Raw genomic sequence first — 25,646 nt, forward strand, 5'->3', positions numbered from 1 at the left:
CAACAACCTTTCCCTCAATGTGATCAAGACAAAGGAGCTGATTGTGGACTACAGGAAAAGGAGGGCAGAACACACCCCCATTCAAATCGACGGGGCTGTAGTGGAGTAGGTCGAGAGCTTCAAGTTCCACATCACCAACAAACTACCATGGTCCAAACACACCGAGACAGTCGAGAAGAATGCCATGTCTAGGTCCAAAAGGCTCCTTAACAGTTTCTACCCCCAAGCCATAAAACAGCTGAAGAGTTAATTAAATGGCTATCCAGACTATTTGCACCCCCCCCCCTTATTTTTTTACGCTGCTGCTACTCGCTGTTCATTATCTATGCAGTCACTTACCCCCTACATACATGTACATTTTACCTCAAATTTACCCCCCCCACACACACACATATATTGCTGTGACTCGTTTGCTAGTTGGGATTTTTCTGATCATGGTAGGCTGCGTTTCATTTGATTTATTCATTTCGGTTTGATCGCGGGGAGGCACTAGTAATATCTGCAGTTTTCGGTTTGGCTATTTGTTTCAAGTGTATTAGTCTATCAATACATTTCTTTGCCAAAATTCGTCATCTCTCCCATGTCGTATTCGACTAGTAGTTGTTCTGAAATGTTTATTGCTTGCCTACATTTTACTCCCTCGTCTATATTTAATATAACACACATACATTAATGATTAATTCCGGTTGCTTATCCTGAAGTTGGTGAAGTTGGTTCTATAGAAAGTATATGACTCTGATGTGTGCCACAAAGTATTTGACTCTAGCCTCTAGACCCCCTTCTAATTTCCTTAATTTTGTGGCTAGAGTCAAATACTCTCTGTGGCACACACGACTGGTCAACATGAGTTACCAAAATTATTCTGAAGTCTGCTAGGCCTTGCAGTTCCAAAATAGAAGGGGGGAATTTCGGCAGGCAAGAAAATTGACAACTGCCGACTAGCAGTTGTTCTGAAATGTTTATTGCTTGCTACATTTTCTCCCTCCTCTATGTTTAATATAACACACACACATTAATTATTAATTTCGGTTGCCTATGTGAACGTGAAGTTGGTTCTATAGAAAGTATTTTACTCTAGACTCTACCCCCCCCCCCTCTAATTTCCTTAATTTTGTGGCTAGAGTCAAAACTTTGTCATTAACTCACTCATATAAACAGCAACTGTATTCTTTAAAAGTATTTATCTGAACATGGTTGTAAAAGTTATGAATTCTCACGTTGGCTAGTATCAAACTTTTCTGTCACCGGGGTCTTCCTGTCTTGGAAGCTTGTAGGCACGGTGATGTGAGCTATCCGATTGGCCAGCAGAGTAGGCGCACTCGATTTAGCCACAAATCTCCCTGGTCTGCCGTTATCGAACCACTGGTGACCACTGGTTTAGAAACTGTGCCCTGGGTTTTGATCAACCACAGACCATGCCGATATGTTGTCACTAGCAAAACACAACCTGTAGCCTACATAATCATATCAACAGATGACAATTCAGCAATACACACAACACAATTCACACACAATATGCATACAGCGAACACTATGATGAAAGAACCCTCACCTGACTTTTTTTTTTTAAAGTGCTGTGTAGCTAGCTGTATGCTAACGATGAGACAGTTTTATCTCGTGCATCTCTTTAGTTTCGAAAATTGAGAACATCAAGAACTCAAAACAAAATGTATTCTAGACATTTACCACACGATGGAGCCCGTGTGGATTTTGGGTCCAGTCCAGACAGACGGTAGGGAACAAAGAAGAGAGATGTTGCGCCGTTCCTGCGGATCCAGGTGGAGGAGCGAGACAGTTGCCATGACAACTTGTTCTGTTCCAGCCAGCCAGTCATTCGCGCACCATTGTTGTGTCCTGGTACCATGAAAACGTCTCTTTACGGACATATTCAATCAATCCCTATACCAGTCTGCTGTTCCCACATGCTTCAAGAGGGCCACCATTGTTCCTGTTCCCAAGAAAGCTAAGGTAACTGAGCTAAACGACTACCGCCCCGTAGCACTCACATCCGTCATCATGAAGTGCTTTGAGAGACTAGTCAAGGACCATATCACCTCCACCCTACCTGACACCCTTGACCCACTCCAATTTGCTTACCGCCCAAATAGGTCCACAGACGATGCAATCTCAACCACACTGCACACTGCCCTAACCCATCTGGACAAGAGGAATACCTATGTGAGAATGCTGTTCATCGACTACAGCTCGGCATTCAACACCATAGTACCCTCCAAGCTCGTCATCAAGCTCGAGACCCTAGGTCTCGACCCCGCCCTGTGCAACTGGGTACTGGACTTCCTGACGGGCCGCCCCCAGGTGGTGAGGGTAGGCAACAACATCTCCTCCCCGCTGATCCTCAACACTGGGGCCCCACAAGGGTGCGTTCTGAGCCCTCTCCTGTACTCCCTGTTCACCCACGACTGCGTGGCCATGCACGCCTCCAACTCAATCATCAAGTTTGCGGACGACACAACAGTGGTAGGCTTGATTACCAACAACGACGAGACGGCCTACAGGGAGGAGGTGAGGGCCCTCGGAGTGTGGTATCAGGAAAATAACCTCACACTCAACGTCAACAAAACTAAGGAGATGATTGTGGACTTCAGGAAACAGCAGAGGGAACACCCCCATCCACATCGATGGAACAGTAGTGGAGAGGGTAGCAAGTTTTAAGTTCCTCGGCATACACATCACAGACAAACTGAATTGGTCCACTCACACAGACAGCATCGTGAGGAAGGCGCAGCAGCGCCTCTTCAACCTCAGGAGGCTGAAGAAATTTGGCTTGTCACCAAAAGCACTCACAAACTTCTACAGATGCACAATCGAGAGCATCCTGGCGGGCTGTATCACCGCCTGGTATGGCAACTGCACCGCCCTCAACCGTAAGGCTCTCCAGAGGGTAGTGAGGTCTGCACAACGCATCACCGGGGGCAAACTACCTGCCCTCCAGGACACCTACACCACCCGATGCTACAGGAAGGCCATAAAGATCATCAAGGACATCAACCACCCGAGCCACTGCCTGTTCACCCCGCTGCCATCCAGAAGGCGAGGTCAGTACAGGTGCATCAAAGCTGGGACCGAGAGACTGAAAAACAGCTTCTATCTCAAGGCCATCAGACTGTTAAACAGCCACCACTAACATTGAGTGGCTACTGCCAACACACTGTCAATGACACTGACTCTACTCCAACCACTTTAATCATGGGAATCGATGGGAAATGATGTAAATATATCACTAGCCACTTTAAACAATGCTACCTTATATAATGTTACTTACCCTACATTGTTCATCTCATATGCATACGTTGATACTGTACTCTATATCATCGACTGCATCCTTATGTAATACATGTATCACTAGCCACTTTAACTATGCCACTTGGTTTACATACTTATCTCATATGTATATACTGTACTCGATATCATCTACTGTATCTTGCCTATGCTGCTCTGTTCCATCACTCATTCAGATATCCTTATGTACATATTCTTTATCCCCTTACACTGTGTATGACAGTAGTTTTTTTTGGAATTGTTAGTTAGATTACTTGCTCGTTATTACTGCATTGTCGGAACTAGAAGCACAAGCATTTCGCTACACTCGCATTAACATCTGCTAACCATGTGTATGTGACAAATAAAATTTGATTTGATTTGATTTTGATTTGATTTGATCTTTAGTAACTGAAGTCTACAAATAATTTCTGTTCTGTCAAGGTCGGCCTTTAGCCATATCTATTTGAATATTTTCTTAAATGTGGATATTGTTTGAGCCCAGAATGGTCTAGGCCTATTGCTCTGTATTGTTTATCCATATGCAAACAATGAAAAGGAAGGTTTGATGTATCAGTCCAATGTCCTTGTGAGACACTTCTTCACTTCACAGAAGCCCCTAGTATGGGCCCTTTACATGTTTGTCTGGTATTGCAATAGTTCAATCTGTCTCTTCTTTCCTGGCTTCACACCATATAGCTATTTCCCTGGGACTTATTGCAACACTGGAAAAAAAAAACAGGTTCACAAGTATACATTTATTTTTAGTAGATTGCGTGGCCTACTATATACATTAGACAGTGTATTACATTTACTGTCACACCCATACAGATAATACTATATTTAAAATTAGGTTTGTCTCTGGCATGCATAAAAACAGCACAATGACCATCTAGGACTCTGCAATTTATTTGTCAAACTGTACCAACAGACAGACAGACAGACAGACAGACAGACAGACAGACAGACAGACAGACAGACAGACAGACAGACAGACAGACAGACAGACAGACAGACAGACAGACAGACAAGATACTGTACACATAAACCATCATGTTTATGCACTGCACACAAATGTGAAGAAAAGCTACTATTTTCCAGATCTGGGAAAAGCGTGTTTGCTGAGGTCCTCTTAGCTCTTGCTTGTCCCATAAACCCAGTGCATTAGAGAGGATCTGGTGCTTTTATGGTGCTGGGTAAACACAGTGATCACCTCACAAAAGATCACAGTGACAAACACACACACAAATAAGACTCTGCTTTTCTCACTCTATTACTCAAACTTGAAGAACATATCAGTAGTCACAAGTAATATTGCCATTTAAAGGTTGAGAAACAAAACTTGCCTAAACAGCAGGCTACACACAAGTGTATACAGTTCGTGGAGGGTTAATAGTGCAGAAACCATTAGCGGGTCAGTCTGTAAGCTACAGTAGAACCTGTCTAAGTTGGAATGTGGGGCTTTTAGGGAAGAACACTATTTTGAGCAGTACTGTGGTCTTCCGTTTCTACTTAGAGGTAAGGGTTTTAATTCCAGTTTTTCTCAGGAAAAGATAGCTCAGGGGTCCAAGTATTTACTCCGTTTTGCTCATTCAATGATGATGACAAAGGGGCCGAGGTTCACATTCAGAATAATTCACTTGAAGCCATATCGACCATTCCTCCTCTCAGCGGGACATCATTCGTACAAACTCTGTAAAAAGAGAGGATAAGACCTGTCAAATATTAGAAGTTCAGTCTGTGTGTGTGTGTGTGTTAAAATATGCATAGGACATTCAGACCGTGTGAAAGTCGACAGTATCATATGTTACTGCACATCTATATTTGAGTCACAGTGACCAGTGGGGCCCCATAGTTGTCTGCAGCCGACAGACATATTGAATACTGTATCATAATGCATTTACCAGTTTAAGGATTGGGGTATAGGGATTGTGTTCTCGCTGTTATAAGGAAAACACAGGAGGAGACCACATTTTCCTTACATGGTTGAAACAGGCCATTTGCAAATGTCAAAGCTATTTGAAGCTTTGCCAGAAAGTGGATAAAAGGAAAGAAATATCATGAAATTGAAGAGTAAGGAAGACCAGTTGACATCAAGCGTTTATGAAGCACTCCTGTCCCATTATCTGAAGACTAGCTTGCACACAGCATGAATAGCAAAATCTCTAGCTATTACAATATTGTCTGTGATTTTATTATTCTGTTGGTATAGATAAATAAACTCTGCATCAGCTTACCTTCAAAGTCAACATGCCCATCACCATTCAAGTCGATGTCCCTCAGGATATCTTCTAAGTCCTTGTGGCCAACCTACAGTCCAGTAACAAAGGAGGAATACGTGTGTGTAAAACAAAGTTTTTAGTAGTGATGCATACATCGATTAAGCTGCTCAGACAGACTTCATTCTGTAACCTCACCTGTTGTCCCAGCAACTTCCTCATGGCTTCTCTCAGCTCAGATGTGCTTATCGCTCCATCACCATTGGTGTCAAACTTCATGAGGGAAAAAACAAATGATCACATTCATAATCCAGAGCATGAAATATTAGACCGACAGGCAATATAACTACTTTTCTCCGTAATCACCCTCTCCTCCCTCTCTCTGGCAATCCAGTTTCTCACCTCTTTGAAGGCATCTCTCAGTTCTTTTACACCAATCATATCTGCAGTTTCAGCAAGAAGTTTGGGGCCCATCAACTCCACAAAATCCTCAAAGTCAACATGACCTCCCACTTGCCAAAAAGAGAAGGAACAAGGGAGAACATGTTAGTGGAGGGAATTAGCAAACCATGGTGTAATGCACCTGTACTGCAAATATCTAGACTAGGGCACACTCTTACAATTCATGTTGATCTGTTGGCTCAGTTCTATCAACTCCATTTCAGTAGGCATGTATCCCATGGTTCTCATACAGTTTCCCAGGTCTTTACAGCTGATGAAACCATCTTTGTCCTTATCAAACTCCTTAAAAGCATCCCGCAACTCTGCAGAGAGAACACAGAGAAAGATTACTCTCCTGTAATCTGAAAACTCATGCCACTACCAGAGACGCAACTACAGAGAGACAAGCACAGGAACATTCATGAAAAACAACTTACCATCAATCTCCTCTGGCCTCAGGTCTCTGTCCTATTGGGGCAAAGAAGACAGTGTCAGTGTAATCAGAACTTCAAATAAAATTAAGTTATTAACAATTAATAAATAAAGATTATGATTAAGTTGTTTAGAGATAACAATTGTCAAAGTCCATCATATTATATTCCTACACTATCTGATGTTAACAATCCCAGGAACATAGCGACTTCAAAAGGTGAATCTGCGGTCTGCGCCATGATAATCCTCTATCTATTCTGGTGGAACTCAAGCAAGGGACAATAGCTATATAGTCACTGGAATGTTTTCAAACATCTTAATGACTCCCATTCAGACTGCTCCCAGCGTCATCAGAGACAGAGCACAACCGGGAAACGCATGTCTTTCAGTCTGCAAGGAATGCAGCTATGTTCTTTTTTTCAGCTCTTGCTTATAATGAAAGCAACCTTTAAAGGATATAGAGGACAGAGAGAGAGAGAGAGAGACATATCCCAGAACCCTTAGGGGTTAATCTGCAGGGAGAAGTGTAAACACAGTGGCCTGAAGAAATACATTTGGTTAAACATCAAACGGCCATCAGAATCCTAAATTAATCCAATAATGGAACAAACTGCAGGGGTTTCTTTTGACATCAGTCACAACACAAACATATAATGTAAAAGAAAGAGGGTCGACCAAGGAGTACAGTAGCCCCAGGTAGGTAAGTCCCTGTTTGCGGTCTCATCCACATATTTGTACTTTATCTGCCAAACACATCATGTCTGGTTACATTTAACACACACACACACACACACACACACACACACACACACACAAAGTATACAAAGCATTAAGAACACCTGCTCTTTCCATGACATAGACTGACCAGGTGATTCCAGGTGAAAGCTATGATCCCATTTTGATGTCACTTGTTAAATCCACATCAATCAGTGTAGATGAAGCGGAGGATACAGGTTAAAGAAGGATTTTTAAGCCTTGAGATAATACACATAGATTGTGTATGTGTGCCATTCATACTGTGAATGGGCAACACAAAACATGTAAGTGCATTTGAACGGGGTATGGTAGTAGGTGTCAGGCGTACAGGTTTGTGTCAAGAAACTACAATGCTCCTGGGATTTTCATGCTCAACAGTTTCCCATATGTATCAAGAATGGTCCACCACCCAAAGGACATTCAGGCAACTTGACACAACTGTGGGATGCATTGGAGTCAATATGGGGTAGCATCCCTGTGAAATGCTTTCGACAGCTTGTAGAGACCATGCCAGACGAATTGTGGCTGTTCTGAGGGCAAAAGGGGGTGCAACTCATAATTAGAAAGGTGTTCTTAATTTTTGGTATATTCAGTGCATATGTGTTTGTGTGTGTCCAGACTTACTTACAGCCTGCCTGATATCGGCCTGGCTCTTGAGCAGGAAGATGCAGGTGGGCCCCATAATGTTGTGAATGAGAGCGCAGTTTTGTGCTAGGGTTATGAGCGGCTCCTGATAGGCCCCTCAAATGGGGAGGCCCCTTTCATCACAGGACTGCACCACCTCTGTACTGCCTCCTGTCTTCCTGGACCAGCTTTCCAGGGGGGCCAGGGGGGTTTGGGTATAGGGGGACAGAGACAGTGTTAGAGACGCGTAGTCTCCAGCAGCTTCGGGACAGAATGAACTCAGAGGTAGAGTTGAGAGGGAGTAGCAAGTCAATTTGACGTGTATAGCGTCAGTGAGTCTCTAATTTCTCAAAAATCCACATGCCTTGTCAAATAAATCTGATAGAAAAAACAAACATTGTAAGGGCTGTAGTGCATAATATCCTTTCATATGAACGACCTGCTCAATGTGTTTAGGACCCTACCTTTTGACCTGTTAATTATGTCATGCTGCAGTCATGTTGTAATACTTATCAGTCAGTAGCTTGTGCTGCTTGCTACTTTTTTTATCAAATTTCCTTTATGCTAGTCTAGCAGGAATTATCGACAGCTTTCACACCCAAAAGCCCTCTCCTGTTTAATAAATTACTCCCATTCATCCTACTCCCACTTCCTAATTTATTAAAGTGATTTTTTTTTTACATAAACCTTTCACACAGCAAACATGACTGATTGCAATAGTTATAGTAGATCTGCTAATGCTGCCAGCGGGATGGGGTCTGTTAGCAAGCCTGTTGGCACATCAGTGGAGACTTTTACAGTGCTTGTTATCAGTAACGTCACACTTGCTGTCAGTAAAATGTGTTCTGAATGTGAATGTTTTAGTGTGTGTGTGTTTGAGACAGAGAGGGGGAGAGAGAGAGAACAAGAGAGAGAGAGAGAGGGCGTAAAAGAAAGGGGTGGAGGGACTTTATATCCACATCAATAAAAAAGTGGGGACAACTTTCCATTCTTTCATCATAACAGTTTACTGGTCACATCATGTAGACTGACACTTGAGACCTATACACTGTCAAAACGACAGTAAGCACACACACATGGGGGAAGGTGAGAAAGACTAGTGGATGAAAGGCAGAGAATAGATGGAAGAGAAGATACTTTCTTTCAGTGAACTAGGACTGCACTCACACGTGTATTCCATTTAACTCTTAATCCTCTACTAGAACCTGGATCTGCTTCTAGAACCTGGATCTGCAACTAGAACCTGGATCTGTCCATCATTCTACACTGATGCCCAAGACCGACCATTTGTGCCAAAGACTTCACTTGGCACAAATGGTCGGAGCATGTTTCAAGAGGCAGGCCATAGGTATAAATAGTCATGGTAAGAGGCATTGTGAAAGTAGTAGATGTAGTAGATGTCCCCAAAAATGTTTTGCTGTCATGAGTGAAATATAATGGTAAAAACGTGGCCTGTCATGAGTAGACAAACAGTATAAAAATACTCTTCATCGCTTTGTAAACAAATTTACACAGATGAAGAGCTCTACAGTCTACAAACTGTTATGAACTTTACTGTATATGTAATAAATCAATGACAAGTGACTTGTTCTTCTTCTAGTAATACAGTACCAGTCAAAAGTTTGGACACACCTACTCATTCAAGGGTTTTTCTTTATTTTTACTTGTTAATTTTCTGCATTGTAGAATACTATGAAATAACACATATGGAATCATTCAGTAATGAAAAAAGTGTTAAACAAATCAAAATATATTATATATTCTTCAAAGAAGCCACCATTTGCCTTGATGACAGCTTTGCACACTCTTGGCATTCTCTCAACCAGCTTCATGAGGAATGCTTTTCTAACAGTCTTGAAGGAGTTCCCACATATGCTGAGCACTTGTTGTCTGCTTTTCCTTTACACTGTGGTCCAACTCATCCCAAAACATCTCAATTGGGTTGAGGTCAGGTGATTGTGGAGGTCAGGTCATCTGATGCAGCACTCCATCACTCTGCTTGGTCAAATAGCCCTTACACAGTCTGGGGGTGTGCTTTGCGTCATTGTCCTGTTGAAAAACAAATGACAGTCCCACCCAAGCGCAAACCAGATGGGATGACGTATCACTGCAGAATGCTGTAGTAGCCACGCTGGTTAAGTGTGCCTTGAATTCTAAATAAATCACTGACAGTACCACCAGCAAAGTACCCCCACACCATCACACCTACTCCTCCATGCTTCACCGTGGGAACCACACATGCAAATATCATACGTTCATCTACTCTGCATCTCACAAAGACACGGCGGGTGGAACCAAAAATCTCAAACTTGGACTCATCAGACCAAAGGACAGATTTCCACTGGTCTAATGTCCAATGCTCGTGTTTCTTGGCCCAATCAAGTCTCTTCTTATTATTGGTGTCCTTTAGTAGTCGTTTCTTTCCAGCAATTCGACCATAAAGGCCTGATTCACACAGTCTCCTCTGAACAGTGGATGTTGAGATGTGTCTGTTACTTGAATTCTGTGAACCCCTGTTTTACGCTGCTGATACTCTCTGTTTATCATATATGCATAGTCACTTTAACTATACATTCATGTACATACTACCTCAATTGGCCAGACTAACCAGTGCTCCCGCACATTGGCTAACCGGGCTATCTGCATTGTGTCCCACCACCAGCCAACCCCTATTTTTACGCTATTGCTACTCTCTGTTCATCATATATGCATAGTCACTTAAACCATACCTACATGCACATACTACCTCAATAAGCCTGACTAACACGTGTCTGTATACAGCCTTGCAACTGTTATTTTCAAATGTCTTTTTACTGTTGTTTATTTCTTTACTTACCTACACACACACCGTTTTTATCTATTTTTTATTTTTCCGCACTATTGGTTAGAGCCTGTAAGTAAACATTTCACTGTAAGGTCTACACCTGTTGTATTCGGCACACGTGACAAATACACTTTGATTTGATTTGAACTTATCTTCTGCAGCAGAGGTAACTCTGGGTCTTCCTTTCCTGTGGCGATCCTCATGAGAGCCAGTCTAATCATAAAGCTTGATGGTTTTTGCGACTGCACTTGAAGAAACTTCCAAAGTTCTTGAAATCTTCCCGATTGACTGACCTTCATGTCTTAAAGTAATGATGGGCTATTGTTTCTCTTTGCCTATTTCAGCTGTTCTTGACAAACTATGGTCTTGAGCGGTGTTTGAATACCCATAATAACATACTGTATACAACATACTTAATGAGTATATACTATATACTATTATTTCATTTTAGTATACTGTAAAGGAACAGTATCGTTTCAGTTGAGCATACTAGCGATTCGCCTGTTAACCGGAAGTTGATGGTGTTGCTATGCAACCTCTTGCTAGCTTGTTTGCATAACAAATGACAAGCTAGACATTTTATGATGTTGAGTGTGTTCGTAAATTCAAATCTGGAGTGCCAGAGAGCGCTCTGGGCATTCGTAAATTCAGAGCGTTTTGCTCTGGCCGAGGAGTAGGGTTAGTGATCCGAGCATTCTGACCTTACAACGGCAGTCAAGCACCCAAGCTAGCTACTTCCAGACACAAATGAGACCTGACCTCCACAATGCACCTCACTCTGACCATTTTACTCACCCTAGCAGAGCTGGTTAGGCTGTTTTCATGTTATCCAGATTGTTGGTGACTGTAACTGTGCTGCTGGATACAATTTAATTACTCTTTTTTTGGCAACTTTTACAGACACTCTGACTCTGACACTCTGACACTATGAAATCGGAGTAGATAGCCAGAATTAACAATGTCCATTGAGAACGCACAACACTTAGCTAAGAATTACGTGAATAATCAAGTCAATACATGTTGGGTAGTTATTTAGCATATAGTTAATATACTGCTTGGCAAGTTTGATGTATTAGCCAACTAGGTAACTAGCTAACATACCGGTACATACTTCTGTAATGCTATGCGTTTCATAAGGATAGCATAGCTAACAAATGGTCAGCCAACATAACGTGTAACCTAACTTATTTGAAAAGTAATTTCTTTATTCCATTGCTTAATATTTTCTTAAAATTTGACATAATTAGTTAAAGCAATGCATTTGTAACCACTCTCATCGGACATTGGCTGCATATTTTCCACCATTTTCTTCAAATCTAAAAATGTGAAGCTACGTCCATTTTCTGAAGAATTGCATTATGGGCCCTTAAAGCATGGATTGAGTGTCCGCTGCTTGTATACTTCGTATTTTGGCAAATTTAGTACGACATGCGTGAACTTTTGGCATACTAACAATATCCATACAATGACCAATAAGCATACTACGTCGCAAATAGTATGGTTAGTGCGGTTAGTATGAGTACAGCTCTGGTCTTATACCAAATAGGGCTATCTTCTGTATACCACCACTAGCTTGTCACAACACAACTGATTGGCGCATTAAGAAGGAAAGAAATTCCACAAATTAACTTTTAACAAGGCACACCTGTTAATTGAAATGCATTCCAGGTGGTTGAGCTGGTTGAGAGGATGCCAAGAATGTGCAAAGCTGTCATCAAAGCAAAGGGTGGCTACTTTGAAGAATCTGAAATATAAAATATATTTTGATTTGTTATAACACTTTTTTGGTTACTACATGATTCCATATGTGTGATTTCATAGCTTTGATGTCTTCACTATTATTCTACAATGTAGAAAATAATAAAAAATAAAGAACATCCCTGGAATGAGTAGGTGTGTCCAAACGTTTGACTGGTACTGTATATTTGACATAATTGTCAGGTGGTAGATTAAAACACAATAAGCAGTGGATAGTAACAAAATAATGTATCCTCATCAGAGCAACAGTTTCACACTCCAACTGTAAATATAAATGTTCCTAAATACACCACACAGTAGTAAAGGCAGTTCTACAAATTAGGTGCAGTAAAAAAAACTTTCACATTTAATCACTTTTCCAATTAGCATATCTCTGTACAGCATTTTGTACAAATTGTGAAATAGTCCAGCACATGGGAACAGACACAAGACATAGAGGATAGACAGCTGCAGAGGTAGAGCACATGCGCTATAGTCAGGGTTGGGTAGGTAACTTTGTAAATGTAATCTGTTACAGTTACTAGTTACCTGTCCAAAATTGTAATCAGTAATGTAACTTTTGGACTACCAAAACTCAGTAACGTAATCTGATTACTTCAGACTACTTTACCCTAAAGAGGCATTCAAAGAACACAAAAAGGATCCATCAAATGCATTTGGTGTGTCATCATTGCGGTCTCTGACTTTTCAATGCTGAATTGAATGTCATTAATAAAACAGAAAAGTGTCATAATGTTTTTTTTCTCTCGCAAATATCCTTTCTGAATTTAAAAGTAATCCAAGAAGTAATAATTTACTTTTTCAAATGTATATGTAATCTGATTTCAATATTTTTTTCTGGTAACGTATCCGTACAGTTACAGTATTTTATAATCAGATTACATGTCACTGATTACATGTAATCAATTACTCCTCAACCCTGGCTACAGTGCATCACATTAAATACAACCTTACCTTTTTGGAGAGGATTCTAAAAGAACATTTTACACAGTTCCCAATGGTAGAAAACAAGGGTTTGCACCAGACTTAAAAAGACCACAAGGGTCTTTCTGAGAGGGCTTGGAGGAGAGGAGAGTTAACACAGGTTTGAGGTAGAGCCATGTGGATAGAAGTCGAGAGCTTCAAGATTCTTGGTGTCCACATCACCAACAAACTATCATGGTCCAAACACACCAAGACAGTCGTGAAGAGAGCACGACAATGCCTATTCCCCCTCAGGAGACAGAAAAGATTTGGCATGGGTACTCAGATCCTCAAAAGGTTCTACAGCTGCACCATCAAGAGCATCTGGTTGCATCACTGCCTGGTATGACAACTGGTCGGCATCTGACCGCAATGCGCTACAGAGGGTAGTGTGTACAGCCCAATACATCACTGGGGCCAAGCTTCCTATGCAGGACCTACCTGTATACCAGGTGGTGTCAGAGGCACTAAAAATGGTCAAAGACTCCAGCCACCCAAGTCATAGACTGTTCTCTGCTACCGCATGCTAAGCGGTACAGGACCGCCAAGTCTAGGTCCAAATGGCTCCTTAACAGCATCTACCCTCAAGCCACAAGACTGCTGAACAGTTAATCAAATGGCTACCCGGACTAATTGAATTGACCCCTCATTTTTTTTTTCATGCTGCTGCTACTCGCTGTTTATTATCTATGCATAGTCACTTTACCTCTACCTACACTACCGTTCAAAAGTTTGGGGTCAATTAGAAATGTCGTTGTTTTCCATGAAAACATACATCAACAGAGTTGCAAAATGAATAGGAAATATAGTCAAGATGTTGACATGGTTATAAATAATGATTTTTAATTGAATTAATAAGTGTGTCCTTCAAACTTCTCTTTCATCAAATAATCCTCAATTTGCAGCAATTACAGCCTTGCAGACCTTTGACATTCTAGTTGTCAATTTGTTGAGGTAATCTGAAGAGATTTCACCCCATATGCTTCCTGAAGCACCTCCCACAAATTGGAATGGCTTGATTGGCACTTCTTACGTACCATACGGACAAGCTGCTCCCACAACAGCTCAATAGGGTTGATATCCGGTGACTGTGCTGGCCACTCCATTATAGACAAAATACCAGCTGACTGCTTCTTCCCTCAAAAGTTTTTGCATAGTTTTGAGCTGTGCTTGGGTCATTGTCCTGTTGTGGGAGGAAATTGGCTCCAATTAAGTGCCATCCACAGAGTATGGCATGGCATGGCGTTGCAAAATGGAGTGATAGCCTTCCTTCTTCAAGATCCCTTTTACCCTGTACACATCTCCCACTTCACCACCACCAAAGCACCCCCAGACCATCACATTGCCTCCACCATGCTTGATAGATGGCGTCAAGCTCTCCTCCAGCATCTTTTCATTTTTTTTCTGCGTCTCACGAATGTTCTTCTTTGTGATCCGAACACCTCAAACTTAGATTAGTCTGTCGATAACACTTTTTCCCAATCTACATCTGTCCAGTGTCTGTTTTCTTTTGCCCATCTTAATCTTTTATTTTTATTGGCCAGTCTGAGATATGGCTTTTTCTTTGCAACTCTGCCTAGAAGGCCAGCATCCCGGAGTCACCTCTTCACTGTTGATGTTGAGACTGGTGTTTTGCGGGTATTATTTAATGAAGCTGCCAGTTGAGGACTTCTGTTTCTCAAACTGGACACTCTAATGTACTTCTCCTCTTGCTCAGTTGTGCACCGGGACCTTCCACTCCTCTTTCTATTCTGGTTAGAGCCAGTGTGCGCTGTTCTGTGAAGGGAGTAGTACACAGCGTTGTACGAGATCTTCTGTTTCTTGGCAATTTCTCACATGGAATAGCTTTCATTTCTCAGAACAAGAATAGACTGACGAGTTTCAGAAGACCATTATTTGTTTCTGGCCATTTTGAGCCTGTAATCAAACCCACAAATGCTGATGCTCCAGATACTCAACTAGTCTAAAGAAGGACAGTTTTAGTGCTTCTTTAAAATCAGAACCACAGTTTTCAGCTGTGCTAACAGGGTTTTCTAATGATCAATTAGCCTTTTAAAATGATAAACTTGGATTAGCTAACACAACTTGCCATTGGAACACGTGTAGATATTCAATAAAAAATCTGCCGTTTCCAGCTACAATAGTCATTTACAACATTAACAATGTCTACACTGTATTTCGGATCAATTTGATGTTATTTTAATGGACAAAAAAATAGCTTTTCTTTAAAAAACAAGGACATTTCTAAGTGACCCCAAACTTTTGAACGGTAGTGTACATGTACATATTACCTCAATTACCTCGACTAACCTTTACCCCCCCCCCCACACACATTGACCCGGTACCCCCTGTATATAGCCATGTTATTGTTATTTTATTGTGTTACTTTCTTTTACTATAGTTTAGTTTGTAAATATTTTCTTAACTTTTTTTTCTTCTTAAAACTGCATTGTTGGTTAAGGTCTTATAAGTAAGCATTTCAAGGTAAGGTCTACACATTGTATTCGGCGCATGTGACAACATTTGATTTGAGGTAGAGTGTAAGAATTATTGTGAGAGAGAGCTGAGCTGCTTAGCACCTAACGAAAGTGGAAACGACAGTGACAGGACCAACAAAAACAGTAAAAGAGAGGGAGAGAGAAGGACAGAGGGAGGGAGGGAGAGGGAGGGAGGGACGGACGGAGACGGACGGACGGACGGACGGACGGAGGGAGGGAGGGAGGGAGGGAGGGAGGGAGGGAGGGAGGGAGGGAGGGAGGGAGGGAGGGAGGGAGGGAGGGAGGGGGAGAACAAGAGATGGAAAAGGGGGAAAGGGGGAGGTAGATCCAACTTTCCCATGAAATGCACAAGCTGAAACAAATCATGCAGAGAGAAGATGCCGATCCTTTACCCACATAGTCTCCTTCCGTCTCTCTCAAAACACATGACACATTCCATTACCTACACAAACATACAGGATTCTAATCAGCAGGAAGGTTGTGCAGAGATATTTAGGGGGCAGCAGGTGTTTAAAAAAAGGCACATCTGTCTAAAAGCGGCAGGATACCATTTTCTGGCACATATAAAGAATGCAAGCTTGACTAAACAACATCAACAATGTTAAGCAAATATATAACAAAATGAGGATAATATGCAGGGAAATTGGCAAAAGTATTTGTAACAATGTTTTTACCCTGCGTTAAGTGCAGGTTTAGGTGGGACTAATAGTAATTAATGGTTTAATTAATGGATTATTATATACTGCTGTGCCATTGAGTGTTTTTAATTCCACTTTCTCTCAACTGCCAAGCCATGAAAATGATCCCTGACTGTTATAGTACTGATGAATAAAGTAGTAGACCGCTACACCTCAATAATTTTGTCTTTCAGGCGTATCAGAGGGGGCAATTTGCACTACGGTTGGTTGCACTGCCATTGATATCACAGTTATCACTGTGAGACAAATACAACATGCCCCACTCATTTATTGTGCCATTTCCTTAAATTGTTCATCAATAGGCTATAAATGTAAAACCAGCTAAATATGCAGCTACTTTGGGAGACAGGCAATGAGAATTGGCTGACACGTTGGATGACAGTGAAACACGCAGATGGTGTAAGTTATTTGTACAAAATCTCTGATATAACCTTCCTCCCTCGCACTCTCTCTCTCTCTCAGGTGATGATTAATCTTGGTAGGAGCATATTTAGCTAATGTAGCACTCTTTCTCAGAGTCATGGTGAACTTCAGAACACATCACACATCTGATCAGAGCCATTCTTTGGTTTGCTTGCATCATGTTAGCATCATGCAAATGTGTACGCATGCACATCCACATGTAAACAGTACACATCAAACTCTGTTCAATTTCACACCTGGTTTTAAGCTCTAGATGGAACTGACTATAAAATGACACAGTTCCTTTAATTGTGCCTGTAAATAATTAATTGTAAATGTACAGGTACACCGGAGATGAATACATTTTTCTGCTCAACTGTCACCTGGCTCTCCCCCTCCCAACTCCACCACTCTGTAGACAATGACAAGGTCACACTGACCTAACAGATACAGAGCCAAATGAACAGAGAACGTCATGGAAGGGGAGGGAGAGAAAACCATGGAGGGGGGGGGGGACATTGGAGTATTGGATTAATTTTGGAACATTCTGTTGTACCGGTAGTCTGTAAGAAAAAAAAGCAACTAGGTAGAATGAGATGGCTGCTTTATTTGTCTCAGAAACATTGTGTCTTATAACACATGCTACATTGGGATCTAATAGAAGATGTGTTACGCTTCTCCCTGTGTCTCACCACCTCTCAATTAACGTGTCATAAAGAGCTGATTCATATTGCGCTTATGTTTCACTGGCACACACTTCCTGACTGACTCACAGATGACAGGGAAAACACACGAGAGAAAAAACAAATATGGAAATAGATTGACTGCTGAGCTGAGGGTTGTCACAAAGACCCACTGACTTCATTGTTAGAAGCACCAAAGCTTCAGTTTGCAAACGCTCAGCAAAAACACAAAAGGAAACTAATTAAACATTGAGAACACATAATATACTCCACCTAATCCGCAGGACACTTATTGAATAGATTATAACCAAAGTATGAGGCATAGCATATCAAAACACACCATCACCATACAAGTCAAGAGTGATCCACAAAGTCAAGAGCCCATTCCATGATGCCGCACACTCCCAATGACAGACCAATACCAACTTCCTCTTAATGAACACTAAGTACCCCAGTCTGCAGAAGGGTCAGCACCAGCACATTACTATGTTTACAGAGCAGGGACACAAATCATTCACAAATATAGGAATGTTTTCTGATCTAATCATGTTTAATTTTGAGCAATACTAATACATTATCAGTGTCCTCTAGCGTAAAGTGTCATTATAATGCCTGAATGTAGTTACTACTAGAGGTCGACCATGTCACGTTCGTTATAAGGATCGGACCAAAGCGCAGCGTCGTATGCGTACATTCTTATTTATTTAAAGAATGAAACACTGAACAAACTAACAAAATAACAAAACGAAATGTGAAGCTATACAAATGAGTGCTGACAGGCAACTACACATAGACAAGATCCCACAAACACCAAAGGGAAATGGCTACCTAAACATGATCCCCAATCAGAGACAACGATAAACAGCTGCCTCTGATTGGGAACCATATCAGGCCACCATAGACATACAAATCACCTAGACCTACAAAAACCCTACACATACAAAAAATCCTAGACAATACAAAAACTAGCGTACCCACCCTAGTCACGCCCTGACCTAACCAAAATATAATATCTATGGTCAGGACGTGACAGACCAATTATGATTTTTCAACGCCGATACCGATACTGATTATTGGAGGACCAAAAAAAGCTGATACCGATTAAATCGGCCAATTTAATTTATTTATTTGTAATAATGACAATTACAACAATACTGAATGAACACTTATTTTAACTTAATATATGAATAAAAATAAATTTAGCCTCAAATAAAAAAATCAAACATGTTCAATTTGGTTGAAATAATGCAAAAAACAAAGTGTTGGAGAAGAAAAGTAAAAGTGCAATATGTGCCATGTAAGAAAGCTAACGTTTAAGTTCCTTGCTCAGAACATGAGAACATGACAGCTGGTGGTTCCTTTTAACATGAGTCTTCAATATTCCCAGGTAAGAAGTTTTAGGTTGTAGTTATTATAGGAATTATAGGACTATTTCTCTCTATACAATTTGTATTTCATATACCTTTGACTATTGGATGTTCTTATAGGCACTTTAGTATTGCCAGTGTAACAGTATAGCTTCCGTCCCTCTACTCGCTCCTACCTGGGCTCGAACCAGGAACACATCGACAACAGCCACCCTCGAAGCAGCGTTACCCATGCAGAGCAAGGGGAACAACTACTCCAAGTCTCAGAGTGAGTGACGTTTGAAACGCTATTAGCGCACACCCCGCTAACTAGCTAGACATTTCACATCGGTTACACCAGCCTAATCTCGGGAGTTGATAGGCTTGAAGTCATAAACAGCACAATGCTTGAAGCACAGCGACGAGCTCCTGGCAAAACGCACAAAAGTGCTGTTTGAATGAATGCTTACGAGCCTGCTGGTGTCTACCATCGCTCAGTCAGACTGCTCTATCAAATCATAGACTTAATTATAACATAATAGCACACAGAAATACGAGCCTTAGGTCATTAATTTGGTCGAATCCGGAAACTATCATCTTGAAAACAAAATGTTTATTCTTTCAGTGAAATACGGAACCGTTACGTATTTTATCTAACGGGTGGCATCCATAAGTCTAAATATTCCTGTTTACATTGCACAACCTTCAATGTTATGTCATAATTACGTAAAATTCTGGCAAATTAGTTTGCAACGAGCCAGGCAGCCCAAACTGTTGCATATACAGTGCCTTTCGAAAGTATTCGGCCCCCTTGAACTTTGCGACCTTTTGCCACATTTCAGGCTTCAAACATAAAGATATAAAACTGTATTTTTTGTGAAGAATCAACAACCAGTGGGACACAATCATGAAGTGGAACGACATTTATTGGATATTTCAAACTTTTTTAACAAATCAAAAACTGAAAAATTGGGCGTGCAAAATTATTCAGCCCCCTTAAGTTAATACTTTTTAGCGCCACCTTTTGCTGCGATTACAGCTGTAAGTCGCTTGGGGTATGTCTCTATCAGTTTTGCACATCAAGAGACTGAAATTTTTTCCCATTCCTCCCTGCAAAACAGCTCGAGCTCAGTGAGGTTGGATGGAGAGCATTTGTGAACAGCAGTTTTCAGTTCTTTCCACAGATTCTCGATTGGATTCAGGTCTGGACTTTGACTTGGCCATTCTAACACCTGGATATGTTTATTTTTGAACCACTCCATTGTAGATTTTGCTTTATGTTTTGGATCATTGTCTTGTTGGAAGACAAATCTCCGTCCCAGTCTCAGGTCTTTTGCAGACTCCATCAGGTTTTCTTCCAGAATGGTCCTGTATTTGGCTCCATCCATCTTCCCATCAATTTTAACCATCTTCCCTGTCCCTGCTGAAGAAAAGCAGGCCCAAACCATGATGCTGCCACCACCATGTTTGACAGTGGGGATGGTGTGGTCAGGGTGATGAGCTGTGTTGCTTTTACGCCAAACATAACGTTTTGCATTGTTGCCAAAAAGTTCAATTTTGGTTTCATCTGACCAGAGCACCTTCTTCCACATGTTTGGTGTGTCTCCCAGGTGGCTTGTGGCAAACTTTAAACGACACTTTTTATGGATATCTTTAAGAAATGGCTTTCTTCTTGCCACTCTTCCATAAAGGCCAGATTTGTGCAATATACGACTGATTGTTGTCAGAGTCTCCCACCTCAGCTGTAGATCTCTGCAGTTCATCCAGAGTGATCATGGGCCTCTTGGCTGCATCTCTGATCAGTCTTCTCCTTGTATGAGCTGAAAGTTTAGAGGGACGGCCAGGTCTTGGTAGATTTGCAGTGGTCTGATACTCCTTCCATTTCAATATTATCACTTGCACAGTGCTCCTTGGGATGTTTAAAGCTTGGGAAATATTTTTGTATCCAAATCCGTCTTTAAACTTCTTCACAACAGTATCTCGGACCTGCCTGGTGTGTTCCTTGTTCTTCATGATGCTCTCTGCGCTTTTAACGGACCTCTGAGACTATCACAGTGCTGGTGCATTTATATGGAGACTTGATTACACACAGGTGGATTGTATTTATCATCATTAGTCATTTAGGTCAACATTGGATCATTCAGAGATCCTCACTGAACTTCTGGAGAGAGTTTGCTGCACTGAAAGTAAAGGGGCTGAATAATTTTGCACGCCCAATTTTTCAGTTTTTGATTTGTTAAAAAAGTTTGAAATATCCAATAAATCAAATCAAATTTTATTTGTCACATACACATGGTTAGCAGATGTTAATGTGAGTGTAGCGAAATGCTTGTGCTTCTAGTTCCGACAATGCAGTAATAACCAACAAGTAATCTAACTAACAATTCCAAAACTACTGTCTTATACACAGTGTAAGGGGATAAAGAATATGTACATAAGGATATATGAATGAGTGATGGTACAGAGCAGCATAGGCAAGATACAGTAGATGGTATCGAGTACAGTATATACATATGAGATGAGTATGTAAACAAAGTGGCATAGTTAAAGTGGCTAGTGATACATGTATTACATAAGGATGCAGTCGATGATATAGAGTACAGTATATACGTATGCATATGAGATGAATAAAGTAGGGTAAGTAACATTATATAAGGTAGCATTGTTTAAAGTGGCTATTGATATATTTACATCATTTCCCATCAATTCCCATTATTAAAGTGGCTGGAGTTGAGTCAGTGTCAGTGTCGTTCCACTTCATGATTGTGTCCCACTTGTTGTTGATTCTTCACAAAAAAATACAGTTTTATATCTTTATGTTTGAAGTTTCAGTCTCTTGATGTGCAAAACTGATAGAGACATACCCCAAGCGACTTACAGCTGTAATTGCAGCAAAAGGTGGCGCTAAAAAGTATTAACTTAAGGGGGCTGAATAATTTTGCACGCCCAATTTTTCAGTTTTTGATTTGTTAAAAAAGTTTGAAATATCCAATAAATGTCGTTCCACTTCATAATTGTGTCCCACTGGTTGTTGATTCTTCACAAAAAAATACAGTTTTATATCTTTATGTTTGAAGCCTGAAATGTGGCAAAAGGTTGCAAAGTTCAAGGGGGCCGAATACTTTCGCAAGGCACTGTACCCTGACTCTCCGTGCAATGAACGCAAGAGAAATGACACAATTTCACCTGGTTAATATTGCCTGCTAACCTGGATTTATTTGTGCTAAATATGCAGGTTTAAAAATATATACTTCTGTGTATTGATTTTAAGAAAGGCATTGATGTTTATGGTTAGGTACAGTCGTGCAACGATTGTGCTTTTTTCGCAAATGCGCTTTTGTTAAATCATCCCCTGTTTGGCGAAGTTGGCTGTCTTTGTTAGGAAGAAATAGTCTTCACAGTTTGCAATGAGCTCGGCGGCCCAAACTGCTGCATATACCCTGACTCTGTTGCAGGAGAAGTGACACCATTTTTGCTAGTTAAAATAAATTCATGATAGCAGGCAATATTAACTAAATATGCAGGTTTAAAATATATATACTTGTGTATTGATTTTAAGAAAGGCATTGATGTTTATGGTTAGGTACACGTTGGAGCAACGACAGTCCTTTTTTGCGAATGCCACCGCATCGATTATATGCAACGCAGGACACGCTAGATAAACTAGTAATACCATCAACCATGTTTAGTTAACTAGTGATTATGATTGATTGATTGTTTTTATAAGATGTGTTTAATGATAGCTAGCAACTTACCTTGGATTCTTACTGCATTCGTGTAACAGGCAGGCTCCTCGTGAGTGCAATGTAATCAGGTGGTTAGAGCGTTGGACTAGTTAACCGTAAGGTTGCCAGATTGAATCCCCGAGCTGACAAGGTATAAAGCTGTCGTTCTGCCCCTGAACAAGGCAGTTAATCCACCGTTCCTTGAAAATAAGAATGTGTTCTTAACTGACTTGCCTAGTTAAATAAAAGGTGTAAAAAAACACAGATTTTTGATTGTTATGAAAACTTGAAATCGGCCCTAATTAATTGGCCATTACGATTAATCGGTCGACCTCTAGTTACTACTGTATTCCATGTGGCTTATAAGCATCAACGGTAGTTGACATATTTTGACATTTACACAACCATCCTAAAACAATTGCTTGAGCTATAGATAGTCGATTTACTGGTGTTTAGATATGCCTATGTGAAGGCCTATGTCACTATGGAGATTAAGCTCTGTGCATGAATAATAATTGGCTATTTATTTCTGGGCAATAATTTGAATATCTATAAACACATCCAGCACATGTTTGGAAAACACCTGTTCGGAGCGCAGTGACATCTGTGAGGAACATCTAACATCCTTTCATCGTGACGAGATACTTCAAAGTGACTAGGCTACCTTCAACGTAACTAGGCTACCTTCAAACAGCAAAATACAAAAAAGATAGTTATATATTTTTAAATCAATGTATTTATGAATATGCAAATCACATTGATTTCAGTGTCATACAAATGGACACTTCAGAAGCGTTCTACTCTGTATCTCTCTCTCTCTCTCTCTCTCTCTTCTGCCTCTCTCATTCCAATGTGTAGGCCTACTACTGTACATCCATGCTGAGAAACCATCAATCGAGACATGGCTTTATATGGCAATGTGTGTAGCTGTGAATATTACAGAGGCAGAGAAATCTGGAACATAAGGCTAAATCACCTGTGACATCATGGTACATGTGAGGATAACAATTTGTGCACCAAATGTGGCCATTACATTTATGGATAATTTTATGTGAAATGTACAATGAGGACAGCCTATATGGTTCCCTTTTCACAGTTCATTAACATAGGAGCTCTAATAAGAAGACTCACTGAAGCCCTCTGTGCTTTCAGAGACAAGCTCATCCATTAATAATGTCATTGATTTACTGGGCTCAGTGAGCCAGGCATATTCAATGGTTGTACGATTCCACTACAAGACAGTAATGTGACCCTCAAATACTATAGTTTTCATGCACTATCAATTACATTCAGACTACTACCTCTAGCTGAGATCAATACTCTGATAATGGTAGGCTTTCTCCCTCTTAAGAAATAGCCTACATTACTAGGCTAAATAGGCCTTATTGATTATGAAACTATTTGAAGAAGCTTAGCCTATAATTTGTGATTGCAAGTGAATTACTATTTTTCATAATTAAGGAATTATTTTAATGAACAATTTAATGTGTATTATGTTTTAGGCAAGGGTCTTACCTGTCCAAAAACCGAGTTGAGAATTGGCCGCAAAAAGTCAGATTCACAAGATGCTGCGCTGGACCTTCGAGAGCGGTGAGAGGATCGGCTGGATACGGGGATAGGCGAGGAGGAAGCTGGGGACGGGATGCTGGCATCCACGCTAGCAGACGAACTGGCCCTTGTATGGTCCCTCGATTCAAACAAGAGCGCGGTGTCGTCTTTGCAGTCTGAGTGGGGCTGCATGCCTATTCTGGGGTCTAAACGGGTAGGGTGAGTGTGGCTGTGGTGTTGTGCAGCTGGCTGGTCGTCCCGGGTCGTTTTCCGGTGGTGTCGGTGATGCTTGGATGACTTGCAGCGTTCTCTCACACCTCGAACCACACCATGTTGCTCAGATGGGTCATCCTGGGAGTGGGCGGCGGGAACGTTGCCATGTGGGGCGTGGGGCTGGCTCTTACTAGCTCGGGTCGTCGCCCTATTCCGGGTACCGAGGAGCGAGGGGTGGCACAGGGGTCTCCTCGCAGTAACGTCGCACTCTGCCGACCAGAAAGACTCCTCTGCGGCATTGCTGCTCACTTGACTTGCAGCTGGACGGTGGTGATGATGATGATGATTTCGGTCGGTTCCTGTCGTACGTTCAGGGAAGTGTGTCGATCTTCCGCTTGCCGAGGAAGATTTCAGCAATGAGGTCTTGGATTCGGATTTGGGAAAAGAGGAGCTCATGATTGTCTTGCTTCTAGTCTCGTTTCATCCGGTTAACCTACTCAATGCCGTTTAGTTACCCATCAAATATGTCATTTTCTCATATTGTCCGCCCTCGTAAGGTAACAACAACACCATAGCTGCCTTCAAAAGCTATCCTTAAAAGTTGCATTTTACCACCTGATTGCTATGTGGCCCGGCCGCTGATGCAGGGCGCGCGCAGACGCGTAACCAAAATCATAGTGATGAGAGAGAGCACGATGTTCACGTCGCGTCATCCTGTCACTAATGTGAACGTCCCTGGAACCCTGAATTTACCGTGCGTGTTCTATTGTGGGAGGACCAAACACCGTGCTCATAAATGATTGCGGTAGGCTATGCTGTCTTCAATTGGAATGGGTCATAATTCAGCAGTAAATGTAAATGCCCATCTCTCGGTTGCCAGCTATGGTAGGCTACATCTCTATTGATTTAAACAGAGAGGGCAAAACTTCAAAATGAATGCAGATAATAACTATGGATACCTCCACCATTTTTTGAAAGTTCCAAGGCAGTAGTTTTTATCTCAATTAATCAAATATTTTTTGGATAACAATTAAGTACCTTACTGTAATTGTTTACAATTAAAATGGTCAAAAATAAACAAAAATAGCTTCTTAGCAAAGAGCAATTTCTGGAAGGTGTCTGAGTGGGGAGGGGGAAACTGAAAACTAGCTGTTATTGGCAGAGAGATTTGGAACTCTCGTTCTTATTGGTCTGTTAATTTACCACCTGGTGATGTCAACAGGCAGGCCAAAACTCC

The 25,646-nt window shown here is 41.2% G+C and overlaps 1 protein-coding gene across 2 annotated transcripts; it reads right to left on the reverse strand.

The window, feature by feature from the left end:
• Nucleotides 1-3,743: 3,743 nt before the first annotated feature.
• LOC112248382 (calcium-binding protein 1) lies at nucleotides 3,744-25,182 on the reverse strand. Of its 2 annotated transcripts, none has more exons than XM_024417343.2 (7): nucleotides 24,164-25,182; nucleotides 6,377-6,407; nucleotides 6,119-6,262; nucleotides 5,901-6,010; nucleotides 5,697-5,771; nucleotides 5,517-5,589; nucleotides 3,744-4,972 (listed from the first exon to the last, which is right to left on the reverse strand). In XM_024417343.2, the coding sequence occupies exons 1-7, from the start codon at nucleotides 24,863-24,865 to the stop codon at nucleotides 4,947-4,949; spliced, it is 1,161 nt and encodes a 386-aa protein (XP_024273111.1). In that variant the 5' UTR covers nucleotides 24,866-25,182; the 3' UTR covers nucleotides 3,744-4,946. The 2 variants fall into 2 exon arrangements, with proteins under 2 accessions (XP_024273111.1, XP_024273112.1); XM_024417344.2 differs by lacking the exon at nucleotides 24,164-25,182 and adding an exon at nucleotides 6,545-6,664 and having other exon boundaries at nucleotides 3,746-4,972.
• Nucleotides 25,183-25,646: the final 464 nt, after the last annotated feature.

The sequence above is a fragment of the Oncorhynchus tshawytscha genome, linkage group LG04, assembly GCF_018296145.1.
Source record: "Oncorhynchus tshawytscha isolate Ot180627B linkage group LG04, Otsh_v2.0, whole genome shotgun sequence".
NCBI lineage: Eukaryota > Metazoa > Chordata > Actinopteri > Salmoniformes > Salmonidae > Oncorhynchus > Oncorhynchus tshawytscha.

Coding starts and splice junctions, on each gene's coding strand:
- LOC112248382 (XM_024417343.2), bottom strand. CDS start 24,865: ATGAGCTCCTCTTTTCCCAAATCCGAATCCAAGACCTCATTGCTGAAA. Junction 5,772..5,900: donor TGAGAGATGCCTTCAAAGAG/GTGAGAAACTGG, acceptor TCCCTCATGAAG/TTTGACACCAATGGTGATGG. Junction 5,590..5,696: donor GGAAGTTGCTGGGACAACAG/GTGAGGTTACAG, acceptor ACTGGACTGTAG/GTTGGCCACAAGGACTTAGA.